A 22,185-nucleotide genomic window follows, 5' to 3' on the forward strand; every position below is an offset into this window, starting at 1 on the left:
TTTAAAATTAGGGAACTGTCCCAGCCATAGTCAGACTTCCTCATGTGACTGAGGAAGAAGAGTCAGAAGGTTGCATGTTGTTGGCTTCAAAGACAGAGAATGGGGGCTGTAGCCAAGCAATTTGAGTGGCCTCTAAAAGCTGGAAAAGGCAAGGAAATGGAATTCTCCCCTAAAGCCTCCAGAAAGGAACACAGCCCTGCCAACACTTTTATTGTAGCTCAGTGAGACTCGTGTCAGACTCTGGACTTACAGAACTGAAAAATAATAAATTTGTATTGTTTCAAGCCACTAAGTTTGGGGTAATTGATTACAGCAGCTATAGTAAGAAGCACTTACTATTGTACCCTTGTATAAGGACCCAGTTAGGAACTTACTATGCAAAGATGGTACCATTATAACCGCTCATGCAAGATTCCACAATGCCCTTGGCCACAGCTGAGAACACGGACTCCTACAAATGTAAGCACCAAGCATTTTAACATTTCATAGAAATGAAAACATTTTTCCTAAACCAGATTCTAAAACAGAATAAAAATAACATGCTTAGATTTTTCAACCCCTGTGATAACATGAACATTGCAATCACTATAGAAAAAAAGCTAGGGGCGCCTGGGTGGCTCAGTTGGTTAAGCGATTGCCTTCGGCTTGGGTCATGATCCCGGAGTCCTAGGATCGAGTCCCGCATCGGGCTCCCGGCTCGGCGGGGAGCCTGCTTCTCCCTCTGACCCTCTCCCCTCTCATGCTGTCTCTCTCTCTCGCGCTCTCAAATAAATAAATAAAATCTTTAAAAAAAGAAAAAAGCTAAAACATCTAAGATGGGATAAAACATTAGACAGTTATGTCCATTAATCTCATATACAATTATAGATTTAAAGCTGACATCTACAATTTATAGAGAATTTTGTTCAGCACGTTGCACGCAAATATTATACTGGTATTAGCATCAAATACGTGGCTCTATATGTTTTTTGGTGCTTTTCTTACCAGCTTATACTAAAGAATCAATACCTGATTTTTATTTTAATTTTTACATATAAGTAGATGCAATCTTATCAACAGTGCAAGAATTCCTAAACCTACACTGTCTAATACCATAGCCATGAGCCACATGTGGCTACTGAGCACCTGAAACGTAGCTAGTCCAACTTGAGATGTATTGTTATGTATAAAATATACACCAGGTTTGGAAGACTGAGCATGAATAAAAAGAATGGAAAATATCTCATTAATAATTTGCTTTATATTGATTATACATGGAAATGATATTTTGCATATATTGGGTTAAATAAAATATAGGATTAAAATTACGTCTACCTGTTTTTTCTAACTTTTTTTTCAACATGGGTACTAGAAAATTTTAAATTATATATGTGACTAACTTTATATTTCCATTGACCAGCCATGTCCTAGATAAAAAGATCTAAATGTCTCACCAAAAATATCCATGTATGTAAGGGAATAATCAAGATCTGTGATATCCAGTAGCCATTAGTCATATGTAGCTATTTAAATTCAAATTAATTAAAATTAAATAAAACATAAAGTCAGGTCCTTAGATGCATTAGCCACATTTCAAGTGCTCCATAGCCACATGCAGTTAGCGTATCTGAGAAACTAAATTTTAGATTTTATTTAATCTTAATAAATTCAAACTTAAATAGCCACATGTGGCTAGAGGCTACTGTAATGGACAGCACAGATAATAGAATATTTCCCTCATTACAGAAAGTTCTAATGGATAGTGCTGACTAGATCTGAACTAAATTGTCCTTAATTAGAAAAGCAGTTACTGACATCATAGCAATCATAAACCTGCTACTCTCTACTATGGACTGAATCTTTGTGTCCTCCCCAAAATTCTTATGTTGAAACCCTAATCCCCAGTGTGATGGTATTTGGAGATGGGGCTTTTGGAAGATAATTAGATCAGGAGTGTAAAGCCCTTGTGATGGGAGTAGTGCCCTTCTAAAAGACAGGAGAGAATTTGCTTTCTCTCTTTCCCCACAGTGAGAAGACAGCTGTCTACAAGTCAGGAAGCAGGTTCTTACCAGACACTGGATCTTCTGGCCTGGATCTTAGAATTCCCAACCTCCAGAACAGTGAGAAATAAATGTTTGCTGTTTAAGCCACTCAGTTTTTGATATTTTTGTTATAGCAGTCACAATTAAGATCCTCTCCTTAAACTAGGAAGTTCAACTGTACTTATCAATCATCCAAGTGGCTCTGAAAAATACACCTCCACTAATCTCCATCATTGGATGGTGAGCGAAAGTAAAGCAGGCTTGTCATTCTGGTACAAAGTGTGATGAAGGAAGAAAAATAATTAAATTTAAAATATTTTAAAATATATTAAATCTAAAATATTTACATAATGTTTGAGTGTCCTTATCTGAAATCTATCAAACTAAAGAGACCAAAAATGAAATCCTCACAAATAACAGAATCTTATCCAAATGGAAAGTTAAGTTTCCAAAACTACCATTACCTGAGTGGTGTGCATGTCTGCGACATGATCAAATGTGAAGGTCTTGGGCTCAGGGTTGGAGTGAAGCCGGAGAGTGGTAGAGGAGAGCACAGATAAGCATAAGTTTTGCTCTCCATCAGCTGATCCAGAACCTTCTGTAGGTGGACGAATTCGCACAAAAACTTTGATGGCATCACCTTCATTACTAAAGACAAGAAATGTACCAGCCTAAGTTTACTGGAGAAAACTAAAAAAGGATGAGTCTCATATTGCCTCTAATGTTTCCATACTGAGTTTCCCCAACAAAGCCCCAAGTCTCACATGACTTTACTGATTTACTTCATGGTACTCATCTTCATAAGCTTTTATCTGAAATCAACTCAAAGAGAGTTGATTCCATGGAGCTCCAAGCATGTCTCCTTGTCTGATTTCCCTCTTAGTAGCAGTAATAAAATAAGTCACCCCAAGGGAGAATGATATTACTGATTTCATCTTTTAGCCTAAAAGGTGAGAGGATGGAGGGAGGGTTGGGGAGGAAGTGTGATGTTTCCAGATTTCCAGGTAGCTGAGGACCAAGCTTAATTCTGAAAAAAAGTACCCCTTACTACGCTAAATGGTTGTTTTAGGAATACCACATCCCTAATTCTTTTGGTTTCATCAACGAGATTTTTTTCCTTACCTTGGTTGGTTAGACTGACAATTTGTCACAGTGCGTAACTCAGCTAGAAAAAAAGACAAGAAGTTATTACAGGCATTTAAAATTGTACTATAAAAATCTCATTCTTATCTAGCCTGGTCTTCTGTTGCTGACACTCCTCAGTCTCCTCAGCTCCCTGACCTCCTGACATCAGGACTTCCAGGGCCCAGGCTTGATCTTCCTTCTATTCTGTCTGCATCTACTCTGTTGGTGATGACATCCAAGCTCATGGTTTTAGATGCTAAGTATATGTTGATGAGTCCCAAATTTAAACCTCCCTGGACCACTCTCCTAAGCACCAGACTCTCACATCTAACTACCTGTTTGACATATCCAGTTGGATGCCCAATGGGCAATGTCTCAAATTTAACGTGTCCAAAACTGAACTCCTGATTACCCAACCCCCACCCCAAACATGCTTCTCCATCTCAATTAAGGACAACTCTATCTTTCTTTCTTTTCTTTTTTTAAGATTTATTTATTTATTTCAGAGAGAGCAAGAGAGAGAGAGACCATGCAAGGGGGAGGGACCGAGGGAGAGGGAGAGAAAGTCTTAAATGGACTCCTCGCTAAGCATGAAGCCTGATGCAGGGCTCAGTCTGAGGACCCTGAGATCACGACCTGAGCGGAAACCAAGAGTCAGACACTTAACTGACTGTGCCACCCAAGCGCCCTGACAATTCCATCTTTCTAGTTACTCAGGCCAAAAACCTTGGAGCTATCCCTGACCCCTCTCTTTCTCATACTTCATATACAACCTGTTAGCCAATCTTTGGCTCTACCTTCAAAATACATCCAGAATCCTACAACTTCTGGTCAAATCCACTGCTATGGAATCAAGCCAGCAACATCCCTCATTTGAATTATTACAACAGTCTCCCTGCTTCTCTTTCTCACTCCTTCATCCCCAGGATCCCACCTATTCTCAACCCAGAAGGTAGAATGATTCTGTTGAAAAAGAACCCGGAGATCAACTTCCAGCATGACCACATGAGGAACTCCAGTGACCCACTGCCCAGTAAAACTAGTGAAATAAAAAACAGAAAACAAAACAAAAACAACATTTAAAGTCTCTAGAAACAGCCATAAAGCAAACAGCCAAATGAAAAAACATCTAGTCAAGATCTATGAAAATTCCACAACAAATGTGAGAGTCTATGGCAGTTGAGCCAAGGTCCCTCCCTTCCAGCTCAGCAAGCTGGCGACTCTACTCCAGACTGCACAGCCAGGAACACAGGGATCCTCCTCCCCTTCCCTCAGCTTCCATTGGGAGGGCTTTCTTCCCAGGAGCAGGTTATCAGTTTCTCATCCTGCCTCCAGCCAGCTGCCTGTTGCTGAAGCTCAATCCTAAATAAATATGGTTGAGAGGTGGGGGTTCCCTTTTCCCACCTAGCCTCGTGGAATGAGGCTATACCTTGGATATAGGGTACTGAGAACACTGGGACCCTGATCACCCTGGTCTGGCTCACAAGGCAGTGGTTCTCCACTAGGAGAGGCAAGTCAAGGGGACCCCAGCTGCTACACACATACACACACACACACACACACACACACACACACACACACACTCTCTCTCCTCCCCAACAAATAGCAACTAGAGCAGAGGTGTCATTCAGAAAGAAGGCTGTAACTGTCCCTACCCCCAGCTCCAGAGTCTAAGCTCAGAGATTTTGCCTCAGGGGAGAAACAGACCTAAAGCAGATTGCTCCAAAGGAGCTGACCTCATTTCCAACAGAGCATGGAGAAGTTCAAGCCTACTCACACACTCAAGAACAGTGATGGTTGTGGTGAGAGGCCTTTAGGAGGTACAAACTAAACCGCAGGCCTATTAATTTACAGGAGAGAACTGGGGCATCAGACAGCTGGGAGCAGCTTTACTGGGGTCAAAACAAGTATCAAACACAGACCTCAGAAACTTTTCCTTCAAAGGGGCAAGAATCAGGGGTGCCTGGGTGGCTCAGTTGGTTAAGTGTCTGACTCTTGGTTTTGGCTCAGGTCATGATCTCAGGGTCGTGAGATCAAGCCCTAGCTGAGCGTGGAGGCTGCTTAAGATTCTCTCTTTTCCTCTCCCTCTACCTCTCCCCCCTTCATAAAAGGGGGGTGGGGAAGAATCTAATTAGATTAATTTGTGGGCAATGTTCAGGCATTGTTCAAAACAGGGCAATCAGCTTGTATTCCTAAAGTTTAAGAACTAAGTGTGGTCATGGAAAGAGAGAAAGAGATCCTCACCAAAACCACTGCCATCAGGGTAACTAGGGCATACCCAAAGCTGGACTTCTCTGAGGAGCAAGACGCTTAACATTGTGAAAGGGAAAGATATGTCACTAAAATGATCCAGTCAGTAATTAAACAAACAAGCAAATAACAACTCCCAGAGGGTAGAGACCAGTATCCAAAGTTGCTATAATTTATTATCTAAGATGTCAAGTATCCAACAAAAAAATGCAAGGCATTCAAAGAAACAGGAAAGTATGAGCCATGAAGCAGGGGAAAAAAAGCTGGCAACAGAAATTGCCTATGATAGCATCCAGATGTTGGGAGACTTCAAATATAACCATTATAAACATGTTCACAGAACTGAAGGAAATCATAATTAAAGCATTAAAGAAAGGTATAATGACAATGTCCCACCAAATAGAGAATAGAGATAGACATTATTTTGAAAAATTGAAACTCTGCAGTTCAAAAAGTACAATAACTGAAATAAAAATTCACTAGAAGGACTCAACAGTGTATGTAAACTGGCAGAAGAAAAAATAAGCAAGCTCAAAGACAGATCAACAGAGACCATACAAGCCAAGGAACAGACAGAAAAAAAAGATGAAGGAAAGTGAAGCAAGCCTCAGAAAAATGTGGGATACCATGAAACACACCAATATCCATGTAATGGGGAGCACCAGAAGAAGAAAAAAGACAAACAGCAGAAAAAATTTCAAAGATATAATTACCAAACTTTCCAAATTCACTGAAAAATAATGTACACTCCAGGAAGTTCAATGAATTCCACAGAGGATAAACACAGAAATCCACAGAGAGACATCATGGTAAAAATGGTGAAGATCAAAGAGAAGGAAAACTTTTTTTTTTAATTAAAGATTTTATCTATTTATTTGAGAGAGCAAACATGAGTGGGGGAGAGGGAGAGGGAGAAGCAGACTCCCTGCTGAGCAGGAAGCCAACGAGGGGCTCCATCCCAGGACTCTGGGATCATGACCTGAGCCAATGGCAGACGCTTAACTGACTGAGCCATCCAGGCGCCCCAAGAGAAGGAGAAAATCATGAAAGCAGCAAGAGAAAAACAACTTGTTACTTACAAGAGAACCCAATTACATCAACAGCTGACTTCTCAGCATAAACAATGGAGGCCAGAAGGAATAAGAGAATTTGCTGCTTGCCCACCCACCTTTCAAGAAGGTGGTAAAGGAAGTCCTTCTGGTTCAAAGTAGGTGATCCCAGTTGGTAATCTGAATCCATATGAGAAATCAAAGAGCACCAGGGAAAGGTGATTATGTAATTATAAAAGATAGTAGAAATGCCTATTTTTTCCTTTCTTCTCTTAACTAATTTTTAAAGCTTTAGAATGCCCATAATGTATTGTTTCTATAAAATGTACATAATGGGGGTGCCTGGCTGGCTCAGTCGATACAGCACGTGACTCATGATCTCAGAGTTTTGAGTTTGAGCCCCAGATTGGTTGTAGAGATTACTTAAAAAATAAAATCTTAAAAAAAGCAAATAAAATAAAATGTACATAATGTATTGTTGGGTCTACAATATATAGGAATGTAATATACATACAAGGTGGGAAGGAGCAAAGCTGTACTGGCCTGAGGAAGTAACTAAAGTTGGTAAAGTAATATAGCAATGTACTTTTGGGTTTATAACATTATTAAATGTAATATGTTTAACAATATATCCAAAAAAAGGGGTGAGAAGGAATAGAACTACATAGGAGTAATGTTTGTATCACTGGAATTAAGCTAGTATAAATCTGAAGCTGATTCTGGTAAGATGAGCATGTTAAACCCTAGAGCAACCACTAATAAAAAAAAAATCCAAAAAAGAAAGCAGAAAAGGAGGAACAGGGGAACACAAAAGATGTGAGACACATAGAAAACAAAAAGTAAAATGGCACATGTAAATCCAACTATACCAATAACATGTGAATGGATTAAATAATTAAAAGGCAGAGACTGACAGACTACTTGAGAAAACATGCTCCAACTATACAATACCTACAGGAAACACACTTTAGATTCAAAGATAAGAATACACTGGAAGTAAACGATGAAAAAAAGATATCTCACTCAAACAGCAACCACAAGAAGGCTGGAGTAGCTACACTGATATTAGACAATACAGATTTGTAAAAACCACCAAAAAACACTGATAAAGAGGTAAATGAGATAAAGAGGGACATTTTATAATGATACAAAGGTCAATCCTTCAGGATGATAATACAGATATAAAAATATATTCACCTAATTCCAGATCACCAAAATACACGAAGCGAAAATGGACAGAAAAGTAGGGAGAAATAGACAATTCAACAGTAACAGCTGGAGACTTTACTATGCCACTCTGAATAACGAAGAGATTGTAGTTGTTACTTAGGGCTGGTGGGAGATAGAGAGGTGGGAAGGAGGAGAGCTAAAGGTATGACATTTCTTTTGAGGTGATGAAAATGTTCTAATGGACAATGCTGATAGTTGCACATATCTGTGAATATATTAAAAACCATTTTACACTTTATATAGGTGAATTGTACAGTATCTGACTTACATCTCCATCAAGCTGTTAAAAAAATGTCAGATATCAGTACTAAATGCAATGAGAGATCTGGTTCTACAGAAAAACAACTATAAAATAGATTATTGGGACACTAGATAAAAGTAAAATATGGACCGTGGATTAGATAACAGTACTATATCAATATAAAATTTCTTGACTTTGATCACTGCAATGTGATTAACCAACAGAATACACCTATTCGTAGAAATTACTCACTGAAGTATTTCGTGGTAAAGGTACCCATTTTACTCTCAAATGGCTCATAAAAAATAATATGTATACACACACACAATCGGGAGGATAAGGGAAGAGGGAGAGAGAATGATAAAGCAGATGTGGCAAAATGGAGAGTGGTTAATATGGGTAAAGGGTATTATGCAAGAATTCCTTGTACTACTCTCACAATTTTTCTATAACTTTAAATTATAGCAAAATTAAAAGCTATTAAAATAAGGATATGTGTGTATCATAGCAAGTCACTTCTCTGTTCAAAACTCTGCAGTGGTTGTCCATCTCAATCAGAGTAAAAGGCAAAGTTCTTACAACACCGTATAGGAACCTACATGATCTAGTGCCCCTGCCTCCCCCTATGACCACCTCCACAACTCCTTGGAGTGTGGAGTAATATCCTATTACACTCCTTGTCCTTGTTCCACTACAACCAAACTAGATTTCCTGTTATTTCTAGAACAAGTCACACTTCGGGACCTTTACGCATGCTATACCTTCTGCCTAGAACACTTCTTTGGGCATTTACTTAAGTATTGTCTTCTCAGTAAGGCATTCCATGACCTCACATTATGGGAAACACCAGCTTATCTCCCCACCCACCCACCTGTCTATCACTCTAACTCCTTTCCTTGGCCTTTCCCTCAAAGGACTTACTGCCATCATAATATATGTTAATTTACTCTCTTTCTCTTCCAAATTAACTGTAAAGCATTGTCTACAGCAGTGCCTGACACACAGTGAACACTCAGTAAATATCTTTGAATGAACTAATACTAAGACCTTAGTAAAAAAAAAAACAAAACTTAATTTCTATTCTTTCTATTGTTTATTTCTATTCTTCATTTCATAGCACAGAAGCTCAAAGTAAATTTTCACCACAGAACGACTGTTCTGGAAACTACCCTTTCTATACCCTCAAGCAAATGAACGTCTGTGAAGTGGAAAATAGACCAGATTACCCAATTCCCCACCTGCCCTTCACAGTTTCTACAAGAGTTGGCAGCAAAGAAACAGTCCCTCTGTACCTTTATCAAAAATAAAAAAAATGAGAATGCCATAATATGATAAAAGCTGAAGTCTGATCCTTATGAAGAACTGGGGAAAGAGGAAAACGAAGATTAGATGATGTGAGCAGGAGTCACACATCCTGACAGCAGAAAAGGTAAGCAAAAAATACAAAGGCATAGGTCAGGCAAGTATTCAGACAGTTTTGGAGGTTGTAGGGGGAGGCAGTTCAAAACAGGCATCTACACATCAGCTATCTAAAGGCACTGTACCATGCTATGGGGCGCCTGGGTGGCTTGGTCGGTTAAGCGTCTGCTTTTGGCTCAGGTCGTGATCTCAGGGTCCTGGGATGGAGCCCTGAGTCAGGTTCCCTGCTCAGCGGGGAGTCTGCTTCTCCTTCTGCGTCTGCCCCTTCCCCCAGCTCGTGTTCGCTCTGTCTCATAAATAAATGAAAAAAAATCTTTAAAAGTTAAAAAAAATAAAGGCAGTGTACCACACTAAAAGCAGGCAACCTTTAATTCTATACAAATGATGAATAAGTCATCTCTTTATCACTGCTATGGTATGAATGTTTTTGTCTCCCCAAAATTCGTATGGTGAAATCCTAACCCCCAGGGTGGGGGCCCCTGGTAAGTGATTAGGTCTTGAAGTCAGGGCCCTCGTGATTGACACTGGTGTCCTTATAAATGACACCCTAGGCAGCTCTTCCCTTCCACCATGTGAGTTTATAGCAAAAAGAGTGACTCAGTGAGGAAGTGGGCCCTCACCAGACACCAAATATGCAGACACAATGATCTTAGACTTTCCAGACTCCAGAATTGTGAGAAATAAATGTCCACTGTTTAAAAGCCACCAGTTTGTTATTTTTGTTAGAGCAGCCCAGACTAAGACAACTATCATCTACCATAACCATGAATCCTCAAGATGATGGCAGAAGACACTACACATCAGTTTGTTTTTTTTTTAACTACTTAAAATTGAAAGGTTCAAGCCACCATACATGTTAACATTAGTAATAAAATCAGGATTTGAGGTGCTAGGCAGGAGCATAGTGGGGAAAAAAATGACACTACCCTAAATTGTAGTTTTGGCCCTCCTTCATGCCAATAGACTGATTTTAAACTTGTTTCTACTTTTTATGCCTCCTCAGTACAGATTTTTTCTTTTTTCTGTCCTGGAATAAAACTGAATTTATTACAGTGAGGCTTTCCTTACTAGGACAGTCTAGAACTAAAGGACTAATTTACTTCAGACCAACCCTCCTGCCTGAAAGCAACTATAAAAGCAGAAAAAGTATAAAAAACATCTACTTGGAGGCACTGGAGACCTGCCAAGGCAATCAGCAAATACAGAGCCAAAACCCAAGAGAGGATGGAAGTCCAGAGGTGTGAGCACAGCATCTGAGGCCGCTCTTCCCTAGGAGGAAATTACTGATTCTGCAAGCTGCAGCTAAGAGGCTGAGATTTTGAGCAGAGTTTTGAATAGACTCACAGATTAGAGGAGCAAAATTTGGGGTTCAGTGCCCTATTAAATGCCCATGCTTTCAGATGGGAGGCTGAAAGGCCACACCCTACGTGTAAAGATGAACCAGAAATAGGCCTAGACAGAGACTGGATTTACTGCCGTCTTATGTAGCCAGGAAACTGGGAAAAAACACGTCAACAAGTTTCAGACACTGGACAACAGACAGCACAGTAAAGTGACCCCGAGAGCGGGAAACAAAGGCAGTGAGCCCTTTAATTGCCCCAGCTCAACTGCCTAGAGTTTCAAGTCTGAAGTGTAGGGAGGGGAGTCCATATAGTGTCTGGTGGTCTAGTCAAGTTGAGATGCTGGAGGAACACCTGTTACAACTTTTCTGTACACCTAAAATTACTCCAAAATGAAATGTTTATTAAAGAAAAGAAAAAAGCCAAGTTAGTAAGCCAATAGTGAGATAAAGTGAAACAAAAAATTACACAGAGGTAGATAGTTCTGGCATTAAGCCTAATTGAGTTCTGAGGCAATGCTGTCACTGAGAAATGCTGCCATGTGAACCCAGGCATTCAGGATCCAGAGCGCACATTCTTAACCACCTCAGTGTGCTGTATCTTAAGCAAAGTTTAAACAGAATATAAAAATTTGGGGGCATCTGGGTGGCTCAGTCATTAAGCGTCTGCCTTTGGCTCAGGTCATGGTCCCAGGGTCCTGGGATCGAGTCCCACGCCGGGCTCCCTGCTCAGCGGGAAGCCTGCTTCTCCTTTTCCTCCCCGTTCATGCTCTCTCTCTCGTTATCTCTGTGGCTATCTCTGTCTCTCCTCTCTCTCAAATAAATTCAATCTTTAAAATAAATAAACAGAATATAAAAATTTATCACATGGCTGCCGTCAAAGGTTGACACAACAAGGGTCCCTCGTAGGCACTCACTAAAATTCTTTTAGCTCTGAGGTCCTCAATACATCTACCTTAAAATATGTTGAAGAATACTTACAGCACCTTTATTCATAATAGCCCACCTAGAAACCCAAATGTACATCAAAAGAATAAACAAATTGTGGCATACTGACAGGATGGAACACTAAATGGCAATGTAAGAGAATTAACTGCTGCCACAGACAACAGATAAACAGTGCTCAGACATAATGTTCAGTAAAAAGCCAGAACAAAAAGAATAAATACTGTACCATTTACATGAAGTTCAAGGATAGGCAAAACTAGTCAATGGTGATAGAAATCAGTGTAGTTGTTAACTACACTGTAGTTAACAGTGTAGTTGTCAACTAGGAAGGATCACAGGGAACTTTCTGGGGCATAGGAACCATTCTTGATCTTGGTGGCAGTGACAACTGTATTCTTATGTAAAAATTTATCACATAGTAGTCTTAAGATTTGTGTCCTTTGCTGTATATATATTAATCCTCAACAAAACAGTAAATCTTTTTTAAATCAGTCTTCCTGCTGTAAAACAAACCAACCAACCAACCCATAAGATACTTTATTCTGCAGTCCAGATAAATACCTATGGATCATTTGACCAAATATGATTAAGTTCAGAAAGGGAATCTTAAACTCAGTTTCATTGGGATTGTACTTCACATTCTCATTTCTCTGATTTCAGTCAGCAACCCATGTTGCTAATGGTGTCACAAAAAATAACCTTCATCGGCACAAAAGTTGTGGACAGCACTGGATGAGTTCCCCAATTCATGCTCCAGATCTCTGGACCACTGGGATGCAAGGAGCTCGAACCCGGGATGTCATCAACCTCAAGGTTGCTAACAGACTACAAGGAACAGAAGAGTTCCCCATGGAAATCACCATTTTCACACAGGGGAGTTGTCAATATCCTTGTTCCCATCACTTCTAGAAAGTGATGTACACAGACAGGACAGAGTCCTTTAATAGACAGTGACATACGTCACTTTCCACTATGTAAGCAGATGCTCTAATTATATCACACGTATCAATTGTCTTGTTTGTGTCCAGATTTACGGAACAAATACTGTGGTTGTGCAGGAAGCCCAACGAACATTTCAGTCCAAAAACGTACCAATTTGTGTGCTACTATTCCCTGAATCCTGAAAAAATGGCGACAGAGAGAAACATTTTAGACGGAAAAAGAGCACGATGAGTAGGCAGTGAATGGTGTGATGACCCAGAAAGTTCAGGAAACAACAAAGACATCAGAAGACAATTACAATTGACAGCTTGAAGGATTAACGTTGTTGGAAGTCTCGTCAAAGCCCAAAACTTCAGTTTCTCCAATCTTCTAACATAGGCCTCTCCTCATTGCCATTTATACCTAATTCACCGAGATGTATCGAATTAGCTCAAAATCAGCTTTAAAAAACAAGACTCCTTGTTTTAGGATTAGGCAATGTAAGAGATGGGGCACGTACACAAGAACGGCAAAGGACCAAGAAATTAGTGAAAACTGGAGGGTTTAACAAAAGCAAAAACTGGCAGTGCTCCTCTCCAAGAAAACAGGAAGAAACCGAACGGGTCCCCTTGAGAAGAAAATAGGGATTTGTGATAACCCAGGGCTTATCTAAAGAGATTCTACAGCAGGCCCTCCAGAAGAGAAAGACGTGCTTGGAACATGAGTAAGTTCTCCCCTTCAGGATAGTCAGTAATGTGGAAATACGCAGAAGGTGGTGAGAGTCAGAAGGAGGTGAGAACCTCAGGCAAGGGTACGTAGAGGCAGCCCCAGTCGCAGAACAGAGAACCGGAAGGAAGAAACCAGCAGGCTGCTGGGCGCCAAGCTCCTGGAGGATTGGGCTCTCCGGTTCACTGCTCAGCCCAAGCGCCTAGAACTGTGCCTGGCTCGTGGCGCACGCCCAATACACAGATAGAAGGGAAGACAGCTGTTGCAGCCGCGTATTGTCTGTGTGAGGGACAGAGAGGTCCCAAACGCCCGGCGCCGCTCAGTCCACTCCTGCCCTTCAAGCCCAGTCGGGAACTCTGGGCGAGGAGGGCCGCCCTTCACTGCTGTATTTGGGGACGGGGACGGGGTCACGAAGCCGGGGCTCCTTACTTACTTTTGCAGCCGGGCGCCATGGCGCCCTCACCCCCGGATCCCAAAACCAAGGCAGCGGATACCCCCACCTCCAGCCGCGCGGCGCGCCGGGATTCCGCACGCTCAAGATGGCCGCAAATTTGAATTTGGCGCTCGGGTCGGACGTTGACGCCAGCAAGGAGGCCGCCATGTTGCCCGGCCTCTGGTTAGGGGACGGGGGCGACGTGACGTCACGAGTAGGCGCCGTCGCCAATGTACCATTTCCAGGCGGCACCGGAAACCTGGCTTTCCCGGGAGCAGCTATGAGCAAGCGGAACCAGGTTTCGTACGTGCGGCCAGCCGAGCCGGCGTTCCTGGCTCGCTTCAAGGAGCAGGTCGGCTACAGGGAAGGGCCTACCGTGGAAACCAAGGTGAGCCCAGGCCAGTCGCGTTACCTCAGAAACGCGGGCTACCCTGCCACTTCCGGCTTCTGCCTTGGAGGCCAGGCACTGACGGGTCCCCTCTCTCACCTGCGCCCGGTCGGGAATCTGGATGGGCCTCAGCCACCAGGCTGGTCCTCTTCAAACAACTACAGCCTCGTATGCCCAGGAAGCTATTTGTCGTTTTTCGTAGTGCTCTTGTGTTCTTGAAAACGACTTGACGCCGGTAGAGCGCTTCGTCCTTGGTAGATGGTTAAGAAAGATCACTTTCCTTTCTCGTCTTATTTGTTTATCCCAAAACCTATAGTTAGCAGGATGAGTGGTAGCTTAGTCCCGTTGTCCAGATAAAGAAACTGAGGCCACTTGATCAAATGACCTGATGTCCTAGGCCTGGAGTCTGGAGCATCTTCGGAAGAATGCCCTAGATCTATTTTTATGCTTTGTTGTTTACCGCTCCCCCCGCCCCCCCAAAAAAAGCTTGTTTAAGAATATCCTGGATCTAAATAGAAGAAGAGCTTCAGGAAAGAACAACACCTGAATAGTTTAGAGATGAGAATCAGTGGGAATCAGTCTGAGCCCTCCCAGGGGCTAACTGGTTCACACCAAAACCTGCCCTGCTTCTTTCAATAGGAAGAGACTGTTACGCTTAGGGATTGTGTGGAGAAATAAAGACTTCATTTAGCACTCTATGTCTAGTACTTTCACTAATACCCACTCCTCACGTCACTTAGAGCTTAGGAAAGGAAACAAGATTGACTTGTGTGAAATTACTCAATCCAGTGTGTATGTGCTAAATCCAGGCATTGTGCCAGGCTTTGAAGGGACAAAGAGATGGATCTCCAAAATACCATATTCTTTTATAACCTTCCTGCCTGCCTGATCTCTGCCTTCACAGGTTACACCTCTGTGAACCTCTTCACAACTCCTCCAATTACTTTTCCTCTTGTTTTTCTCTTCACTTTGTCCATATCTGAGATATTCATCATTTTGCATTGCAACTACTTGCTCTCCTGTGTATCACCACCACTAAATCAAACTAAGTATCTTAATCTTTCTGTATTTTCCCAGCACCTGGCACAGTGCCTGGCACCAGGTAGTAGGTGACCATTTGTATTGACTGTGCTTATCAGGCAAGGCTTCATGGACGAAGGGATACTTAGAATCTTGAGCATGGGTAGGACAGCGGGTAGAGATGGAAGGAAAGGTGGATAAAGGTGTAAAGATGGTGAGTCAACGGGGCGCCTGGCAGGCTCAGTCAGTGGAACATGTGACTCTTCATCTCAGGGTTGTAGGTTTGAGCTCCACATAGGGTGTTACAGATTGCTTAAAAACAAAATCTTAAAAAGAAAAAAAAAAAGATGATGAGTCATGGACTGTATGTAGAGGTGATTGAGGAATTGTTGGAGGGGAGGCCACATGGCCCGTTCAGTAGGCAACAAGGAGCCATTTTTGGTTAGAGATAACATGATCAGGGAGTGACGGATTCCCCCAGGACCAAAAACAGTGATAATGACAAAGAGGATGAGATTTGAGGAAAGAGACACGGATTTAGCAATGAGAATATGAGACCTAATTTTATAGTTTGCTTGAGGTCCTTGTGATGATCATGTGTACATAATTAACACCTTGAAGATTCTAGCTTGGAATGCTGTTTTAGAAGAACTTGGGGTGGGGACAGATGCTTTCCAATTCATACTAATGATTTAGACTGACTGACTTAAGAGACTTCCGTAGAGGGATACTCTGTGTTTCTATGTTTGAGAAACCAGCTGCACTCTTAATCGGGTTGGCAGTATAACCATCGTTCTAGTGATGTGTTAACAAAAAGAAGTGTTTCATGGGAAATCATTATATAATTGAGCTAAATTACCTTATTCACCTTCTTGAGAGTTAATTCAGGAGTGGCTTTGAGCAGCCACTGTTTCTTTGACTATTTCTTATTTTCCGGGCAGTCGTATAAACAAAAAGAATCAGAACTAATGATTCTTAAGCTAATGAACACCAGGAATTTTTTTTTTTTAAGATTTTATTTTTAAGTAATCTCTACACCCATTGTGGGGCTTGAACTCACAACCCCAAGAGTCACATGCTCTACCAACCAACTGAGCCAGCCAGGCGCCCCAGGAATTATTTTATTTCACTTTCCCATTTCCTTGGTGAAAATTACTTATAATTACCTACTAGTTTGTGGTCACTTATTGGAATCTTCGTCTTATTGGGAAAAAAATAGGCAAAACTAATGAGTAATCAGTGAACTAACATGGATATTATTAAAGAGAATGCACTTGTGTCAAGTGATTAAGACAAAATGAATGAATGTGCCTGTGAGTGACTTGCCAGCCAGGGCTTTAGGTAGTTCATCATTTTTCATGCCATTAATCATTCATGAATAGATCAACAAATACTCCTTGAGGCCCTGATGTTTGCCAGGCTCTGTGCCTCTAGGTACAGAGATGAAACACATAGTACTTCAAAGGAGCTACCTAGTGGAACCAGATAGAAAAATATGGATAACTCAGTATGGTACAGGCTCCCTATGAGCTATGCACAGTGTGAGAAAGAAGATGAGGCGACATTAGGAAAGTACTTCTAAAGAATCTAAGTCTTAGAAGGCAGCTAGAGTAGGTGTGGACCAGGGGCAGTGGGGCTTTCTAGGCACTGGGAACTTGTTCAGAGACAAGGGAGGCAAAGGAGCTAATATGTTCAGGGATCTGCAATCCTCCAACCTGGCTGGAGTCCAGAGGTCATGAGTGTGGTATAGGATAAAGCTGTGTTCGTGGGCCAGATCCTGGAGGGCTCTGTTGCCCTGTTTGGGAGACAAGGAAGGCTTTGTGAGAGGTGGAGTAAAAAGTTATTTGAATAATGTGTGGTGGGTATACTGCCTTTCAACCCAGCAATTCCACATCCAGGAATTTATCTTACATACGAGTTCACGAAAGTGAACAAAAACAAGTACACAGTAGAAAAAAGTAAACAAAAATATGTGCATAGTGGAAAAAAACTAGAAACAACCAAAATTTTTACAGGGTACTGGCCAAATAAACCATGAGATGACCACATATACCGTTAAATACTAGGCAGTGATTTTTAAAATAGATAATTCCAGGGACGCCTGTGTGGCTCATTCGGGGTTAAGCGTCCACCTTCAGTTCAGGTCATGATCCCCAAGGTCCTGGGATCGAGTTCCGCGTTGGGCTCCTTGCTCAGCAGGGAGTCTGCTTCTCCCTCTGCCTGCCGCGCCCCCTGCTGTGTGCTCGCTCTCTCTCTCTGACAAATAAAATCCTTAAACAAAATCTTTAAAATAGATAATTCCAAATTAATAGATAATTCCAAGGTATTATACAAAGATACTTTTTGAGTAAAAAAGTTGGAGAGGGACTTTTATAGTATCTGACATTTTTTGAAACTCTGAATCAACTGGCCAAAGGTTACCACTTGTTACACGTATATATGGAATACTTGGTTTGTGTTGGTGTTCTCTATACTTTCTTATGTTTGGGAACTTTCATAGAGAAAAGAAAGCAAGTCACATAGTACGATGTACAGTATCCTGTTTGTATACAGAATGGTTTCTATACTTCCATGTTTTTATACACTTAGAAAACAGCTGATAGGATGCCCACCAAACTGAAGCCATTGGAAGGGAGGAGAGATCATCAGAAGTGGGAAAAAGACTACCTTTTACTTGCTGCTTTTGGTACTTTGGAGTTGATTATTTTTTTTTTGTCAGGCTTTGAGAGGCGATGGAAGTGAAAACAGTTGATGAAGAGCAGAGAGAACAGATGCAGTTCAGCATGCCCTGAGGAGGCTGGGCATGCTGGCGGTCCATGAAGCAGAGGCCCCTGACCCTGGGAACTGCAGGCTGGGGTCCTGCTGAGAAAGAAATGAATCCCTTTGGGTCGGCACTGCAGGGTAACTGGCAGGTAGACCTCTTCCCGATTGTGGCAAGGTTAGGCCCTTAAGAGTTACTTGAAAATTCTTTGCCAAATATATTTAGTGAATCAAGTTACCCTTGTCACTTAGTCATCACAGTGTCTTACAGAGACAACAGTTGTATTTGGTTCAAGGTCAGCAGCCTCCATATTGTGTTTGTGTTTTCTCCTAGAGAATCCAGCCTCAGCTCCCAGATGAAGATGGTGATCACAGTGACAAAGAAGATGAACAGCCCCAAGTGGTGGTTTTAAAAAAGGGAGACCTGTCAGTTGAAGAAGTCATGAAAATTAAAGCAGAAATAAAGGCTGCCAAAGCAGGTATGTCTGAAAGTAATCTGGTTTTTCTAGCAGTGTAGGGAGCCTGGAATATGAAATTGTCTTATGTAATAGTATGGTATGTTTGAAGGAGACAGTCCTAGGTTCAAACTTTGGTTTTAACACGGACCAGATACATGATCTTGAACAAGTCATTTCACCTCCCAGCCTCAGCTACCTCATCAGTCAGTGGGGACTATAATGGTACCTACCTTACTGGGTTGTTATGAGGATTAAGTACAAATTTAAATAAAAACATCCTGTTAAAAAAAAAATAGGTGGTTAGTTTTACAAACTAGTCAACAGAGGTGTATTTAATCAGTCCCTGAAACGTGATATGCTACATGGTATAGTTTTCATTTTTCCTGAATATTTATTACATTGCTTTGAGGAAAAATCCTGGAGTTCCAAACAATCACTTTTCATAATACTTAAAAATACAACCTGACTGTAATTATTTGGGGACTGGCAATATGATGGAGTACTTCAGGAAGTGAGTTTTTATTAAGGGACTACATGTCTTGTGGGTGTAGCTAGAAACAGTGGAGAAGACTAGACTGAATTGACTTAGAACATCCTTCATTATCATCTGAGATCTTCTTGCCATTTGAGTCTCTAATAAAGACAAAATGAGAGAAGAAAGTTCTTTAACTTTGTTTTTGCTGCAGATGAAGAACCGGCTATAGTTGATGGAAGAATCATGTATCGAAAACCAGTCAAACGTTCCTCGGATGAAAAATATTCAGGTTTAACAGCAAGCTCAAAAAAGAGGAAGGCAAATGAAGGTGAAATAAATAAGCAGGACTCAGTTAAAAAGAACTCACAAAAGCAAATCAAAAACAGTTGCCTCCTTTCTTTTGACAATGAAGATGAAACTGAGTAAGTGTAAATATTTTGGACTTAGTCACCCTTAAGAGTATATGGGGTGTTTTTTAAAGTGACACTTTTTTTTTCTATTTAAAGATAATACAAGTTCATTATAGAAAATTCAGAAAAAATTTAGTATGATAAAAATTTTGTCTATCAATACCCCTTTGACATGAGGCTAACTCTGTAGATATTAACTACTATTAACATTTTGGAACTCCCACTTGTGGGGTATGTATTTTTTAAACAAAATTGAGATTATATTGCATATGTTTTCTGTCCTGCTTTTCACATGACATATTCTGAGCATTTTTCCAGATCAGTAAAATTCAAAAATTTAACATAATTGCTACAGAGGATTTTGTCATTAAACAGATCGCCTGTTGCATCTTCTTCATTAGCAGAAGCCCACTTTGGAGGAAGATGATAATGTGCCTATTTAAGAATACTTCCCCAGCTCCTGCTAAAGGTAGCCATATAACAGCTCTGGCAATTTTAGAGATAAAAGTGGATCTTGTACAAGTGAGCTTCTAAAAGAAGGGATCTTGATAGAAGAGAGGATCTAATGTATAACATGGAGACTGTAGTTAATAACACTATAAAAGAGAGAGAGACAAATAGAAGTCTGCTTAATAAAGCTACAATAAAGGTGTTTGATACAAGAAAGCAGATCTGGCAAGCACAAACCTTTGTCCTTCTCGCTACATCCTGCTACATCCAGGAGCACATACATGAAACCTAGGAGTATTGGAGCCATTTTTTGGCCTAAGGGAGGCAGATCCTTTCTCTGGGTGGTACAGTGGAAAGATTCAAGGCACTTGGATCCTGATAGCATGCCTCGAGGAGCTGCTGCACCAGCCATGGACTGCCAACCTCTGGACTTCTTGTTACATGAGAAGAATAAACCGAAAGTCGTTGGTCAGTAGTACCACTTGCTGACACCTGAGAATTCAATGTCTCCTGCCCTCCTTCTCCCTTAAGAGGCCCCCTTTCGTGTTGTGCTCTAGAATTTGTCAACCTTAAAAATAAAAGACAATTATTTTACCAGCATAATGGGTATATTTGAGAATAGTAGACAGTTGCAATTCAGGACATACAAGCTACTACAAAACCATAGGCAAGTCAGAACAAAGGAGGGGACTGCTCTTTTACAGAGGAAAGGGGGAATTTGGAGGAGTTGTTATAAACTAAATGTGCATTGGAGTACACTGGGAGTTTGAAACGTAATGGCTTTTCATTGGCTGACTTGTGACGATCTCATTGGCTGGGCTGTTGCCAGGCAAGGAGATAATCTTCCTTCTTCCTGCTGGAGGTTAGTAAAGTAGGCTTCTTGTTAGGAATGCAAGGTATGGCTCTTCCTGGTGGTTCTGCAAAGGGCTGCAAGGTGTGGTATGTGTGAGTTCCTCCCTCTGGCCTCCCAACCCTATTTTAAGTGAAATTTTCTTTGTTTAGTTACAAATTCCAAACAAGTACAGCCACATACTAATCAGCGTGCTTATGTTCTCTTCTATATCCACCCCTCTTTATTTTCATATAACTTCTCCTCACCAACCCCCCCCCTTCTCTCCGCAACACAAACACACAAAAGTCCTACAACACAAGTTTTTATTTAGTGTCAGCGAGGCTTCCCTTTTCATGGAAAAGAGGTCTAGAGCTTGAAGTGAAGTAAGATCCAACAGTTGGAGGTATCAAAATCTAAAAAAGCTCTTCGGGGTACCCAGAAGTACACTTCACAATGTCCACTGAAATCCCAATAATTTCTTTTTTCTCTGATTAAATCTGAATTTTCTCAAGGATAAACTGGTCTTAAATTGTGTTCTATTTAAATCTAGACATAGTTTAGGGCGCCTGGGTGGCTCAGTTGGTTGAGCGGCTGCCTTCGGCTCAGGTCATGATCCTGGAGTCCCTGGATCGAGTCCCACATCGGGCTCCCTGCTCGGTAGGGAGTCTGCTTCTCCCTCTGACCCTCACCCCTCTCATGTGCTCTCTCTCATTCTCTCTCAAATAAATAAATAAAATCTTTAAAAAATAAAAAAAATAAAAAATAAATAAATCTAGACATAGTTTAAATAACTTTCTGTAGATTAAGGATGAAATCATAGCCCAATTTCAAGAACGTTCTTTAAAAAAAAAGTTCCTAAACACATTGAGAACCAAAAACTAATGCTGAACTTTGCTTGTTTTCAGTAGCTAGATTTATATATGTTTGGAACATCTATAACTCAAAACCAATTAATGGCAGTTATTTATTACATACAACTCATTTTATTCTCAGGACAACCCTAGTAAGTATCCTCATCATTCTTCTGAGGAGGATGGGGAAAACAGGCTGAGAGAGGATCTGGTCTTACTCCCATTAAGTGGCAGAGAAGTCCCCAAACTCAAGACTATCTAGTTCTGAATCTATTTTCTTAACTTTCAGGACACATTGCATCTTGCTCAACATACAGAACATTCATCCCAGCTGAAGACTGAGTCTTAAACTCCTAAGAATTTTGGAAAGGGGGGGGAAATGGCATTTTCATACAAATCTTTCCACACTGGTTATATCCCAAGTTTTATTCTCCAGCATGAAGCCTCTGATGTCGAACAAGTGCTGAGCTGTGCCTGAAGGATTTCCCACATTCAACACATTCATAAGGTTTTTCTCCGGTATGAATTCTGTAATGTTCACTAAGGTGTGCTTGTTTGCGGAAAGTTTTTTCACACTCACTACACTTGTAGAGTTTCTCTCCAGTGTGAGTTCTCGCATGTTCAACAAGGGAGGAGTTCTGAGTGAAGGCTTTACCACATTCAGTACATGTGTAAGGCTTCTCTCCTGAATGAATTCTCTGATGCTGCATGAGGCATGCGCTCTGATTAAAGGCTTTCCCACATTCATTACACTTATAAGGTTTATCTCCGGAGTGACTTCTCTGGTGACGGGAAAGGCAAATGCTTTGACTAAAGGCTTTGCCACATTCAGTGCATTT

General features: G+C 41.1%; 2 protein-coding genes across 3 annotated transcripts in view; one reads left to right on the forward strand and one right to left on the reverse strand.

Annotated features, from left to right (window-relative positions):
* The window catches only part of KIF15 (kinesin family member 15), a 68,565-nt gene extending 54,656 nt beyond the window's left edge, over positions 1-13,909 (reverse strand). The window contains exons 1-4 of the mRNA XM_021683069.2: positions 13,703-13,909; positions 3,144-3,186; positions 2,486-2,669; positions 375-451 (exon numbers count right to left, since the gene is read on the reverse strand). Coding sequence (XP_021538744.1) covers positions 375-451; positions 2,486-2,669; positions 3,144-3,186; positions 13,703-13,721 — 323 coding nt within the window. The 5' untranslated portion in view covers positions 13,722-13,909. The remainder of the gene's footprint in view (positions 1-374; positions 452-2,485; positions 2,670-3,143; positions 3,187-13,702) is intronic.
* Positions 13,910-13,942: 33 nt separating this feature from the next.
* KIAA1143 (KIAA1143 ortholog) lies at positions 13,943-20,257 on the forward strand. Of its 2 annotated transcripts, XM_021683070.1 has the most exons (4): positions 13,944-14,090; positions 18,205-18,349; positions 19,015-19,225; positions 19,615-20,257. In XM_021683070.1, the coding sequence occupies exons 1-4, from the start codon at positions 13,983-13,985 to the stop codon at positions 19,745-19,747; spliced, it is 597 nt and encodes a 198-aa protein (XP_021538745.1). In that variant the 5' UTR covers positions 13,944-13,982; the 3' UTR covers positions 19,748-20,257. The 2 variants fall into 2 exon arrangements, with proteins under 2 accessions (XP_021538746.1, XP_021538745.1); XM_021683071.2 differs by having other exon boundaries at positions 13,943-14,090; positions 19,015-19,699.
* Positions 20,258-22,185: the final 1,928 nt, after the last annotated feature.

Source organism: Neomonachus schauinslandi, chromosome 1, assembly GCF_002201575.2.
Source record: "Neomonachus schauinslandi chromosome 1, ASM220157v2, whole genome shotgun sequence".
In the NCBI taxonomy this organism is placed as follows: domain Eukaryota; kingdom Metazoa; phylum Chordata; class Mammalia; order Carnivora; family Phocidae; genus Neomonachus; species Neomonachus schauinslandi.

Coding starts and splice junctions, on each gene's coding strand:
- KIAA1143 (XM_021683070.1), top strand. CDS start 13,983: ATGAGCAAGCGGAACCAGGTTTCGTACGTGCGGCCAGCCGAGCCGGCG. Junction 18,350..19,014: donor AATAAAGGCTGCCAAAGCAG/GTATGTCTGAAA, acceptor TTTTTGCTGCAG/ATGAAGAACCGGCTATAGTT. Junction 19,226..19,614: donor GACAATGAAGATGAAACTGA/GTAAGTGTAAAT, acceptor CTTCTTCATTAG/CAGAAGCCCACTTTGGAGGA.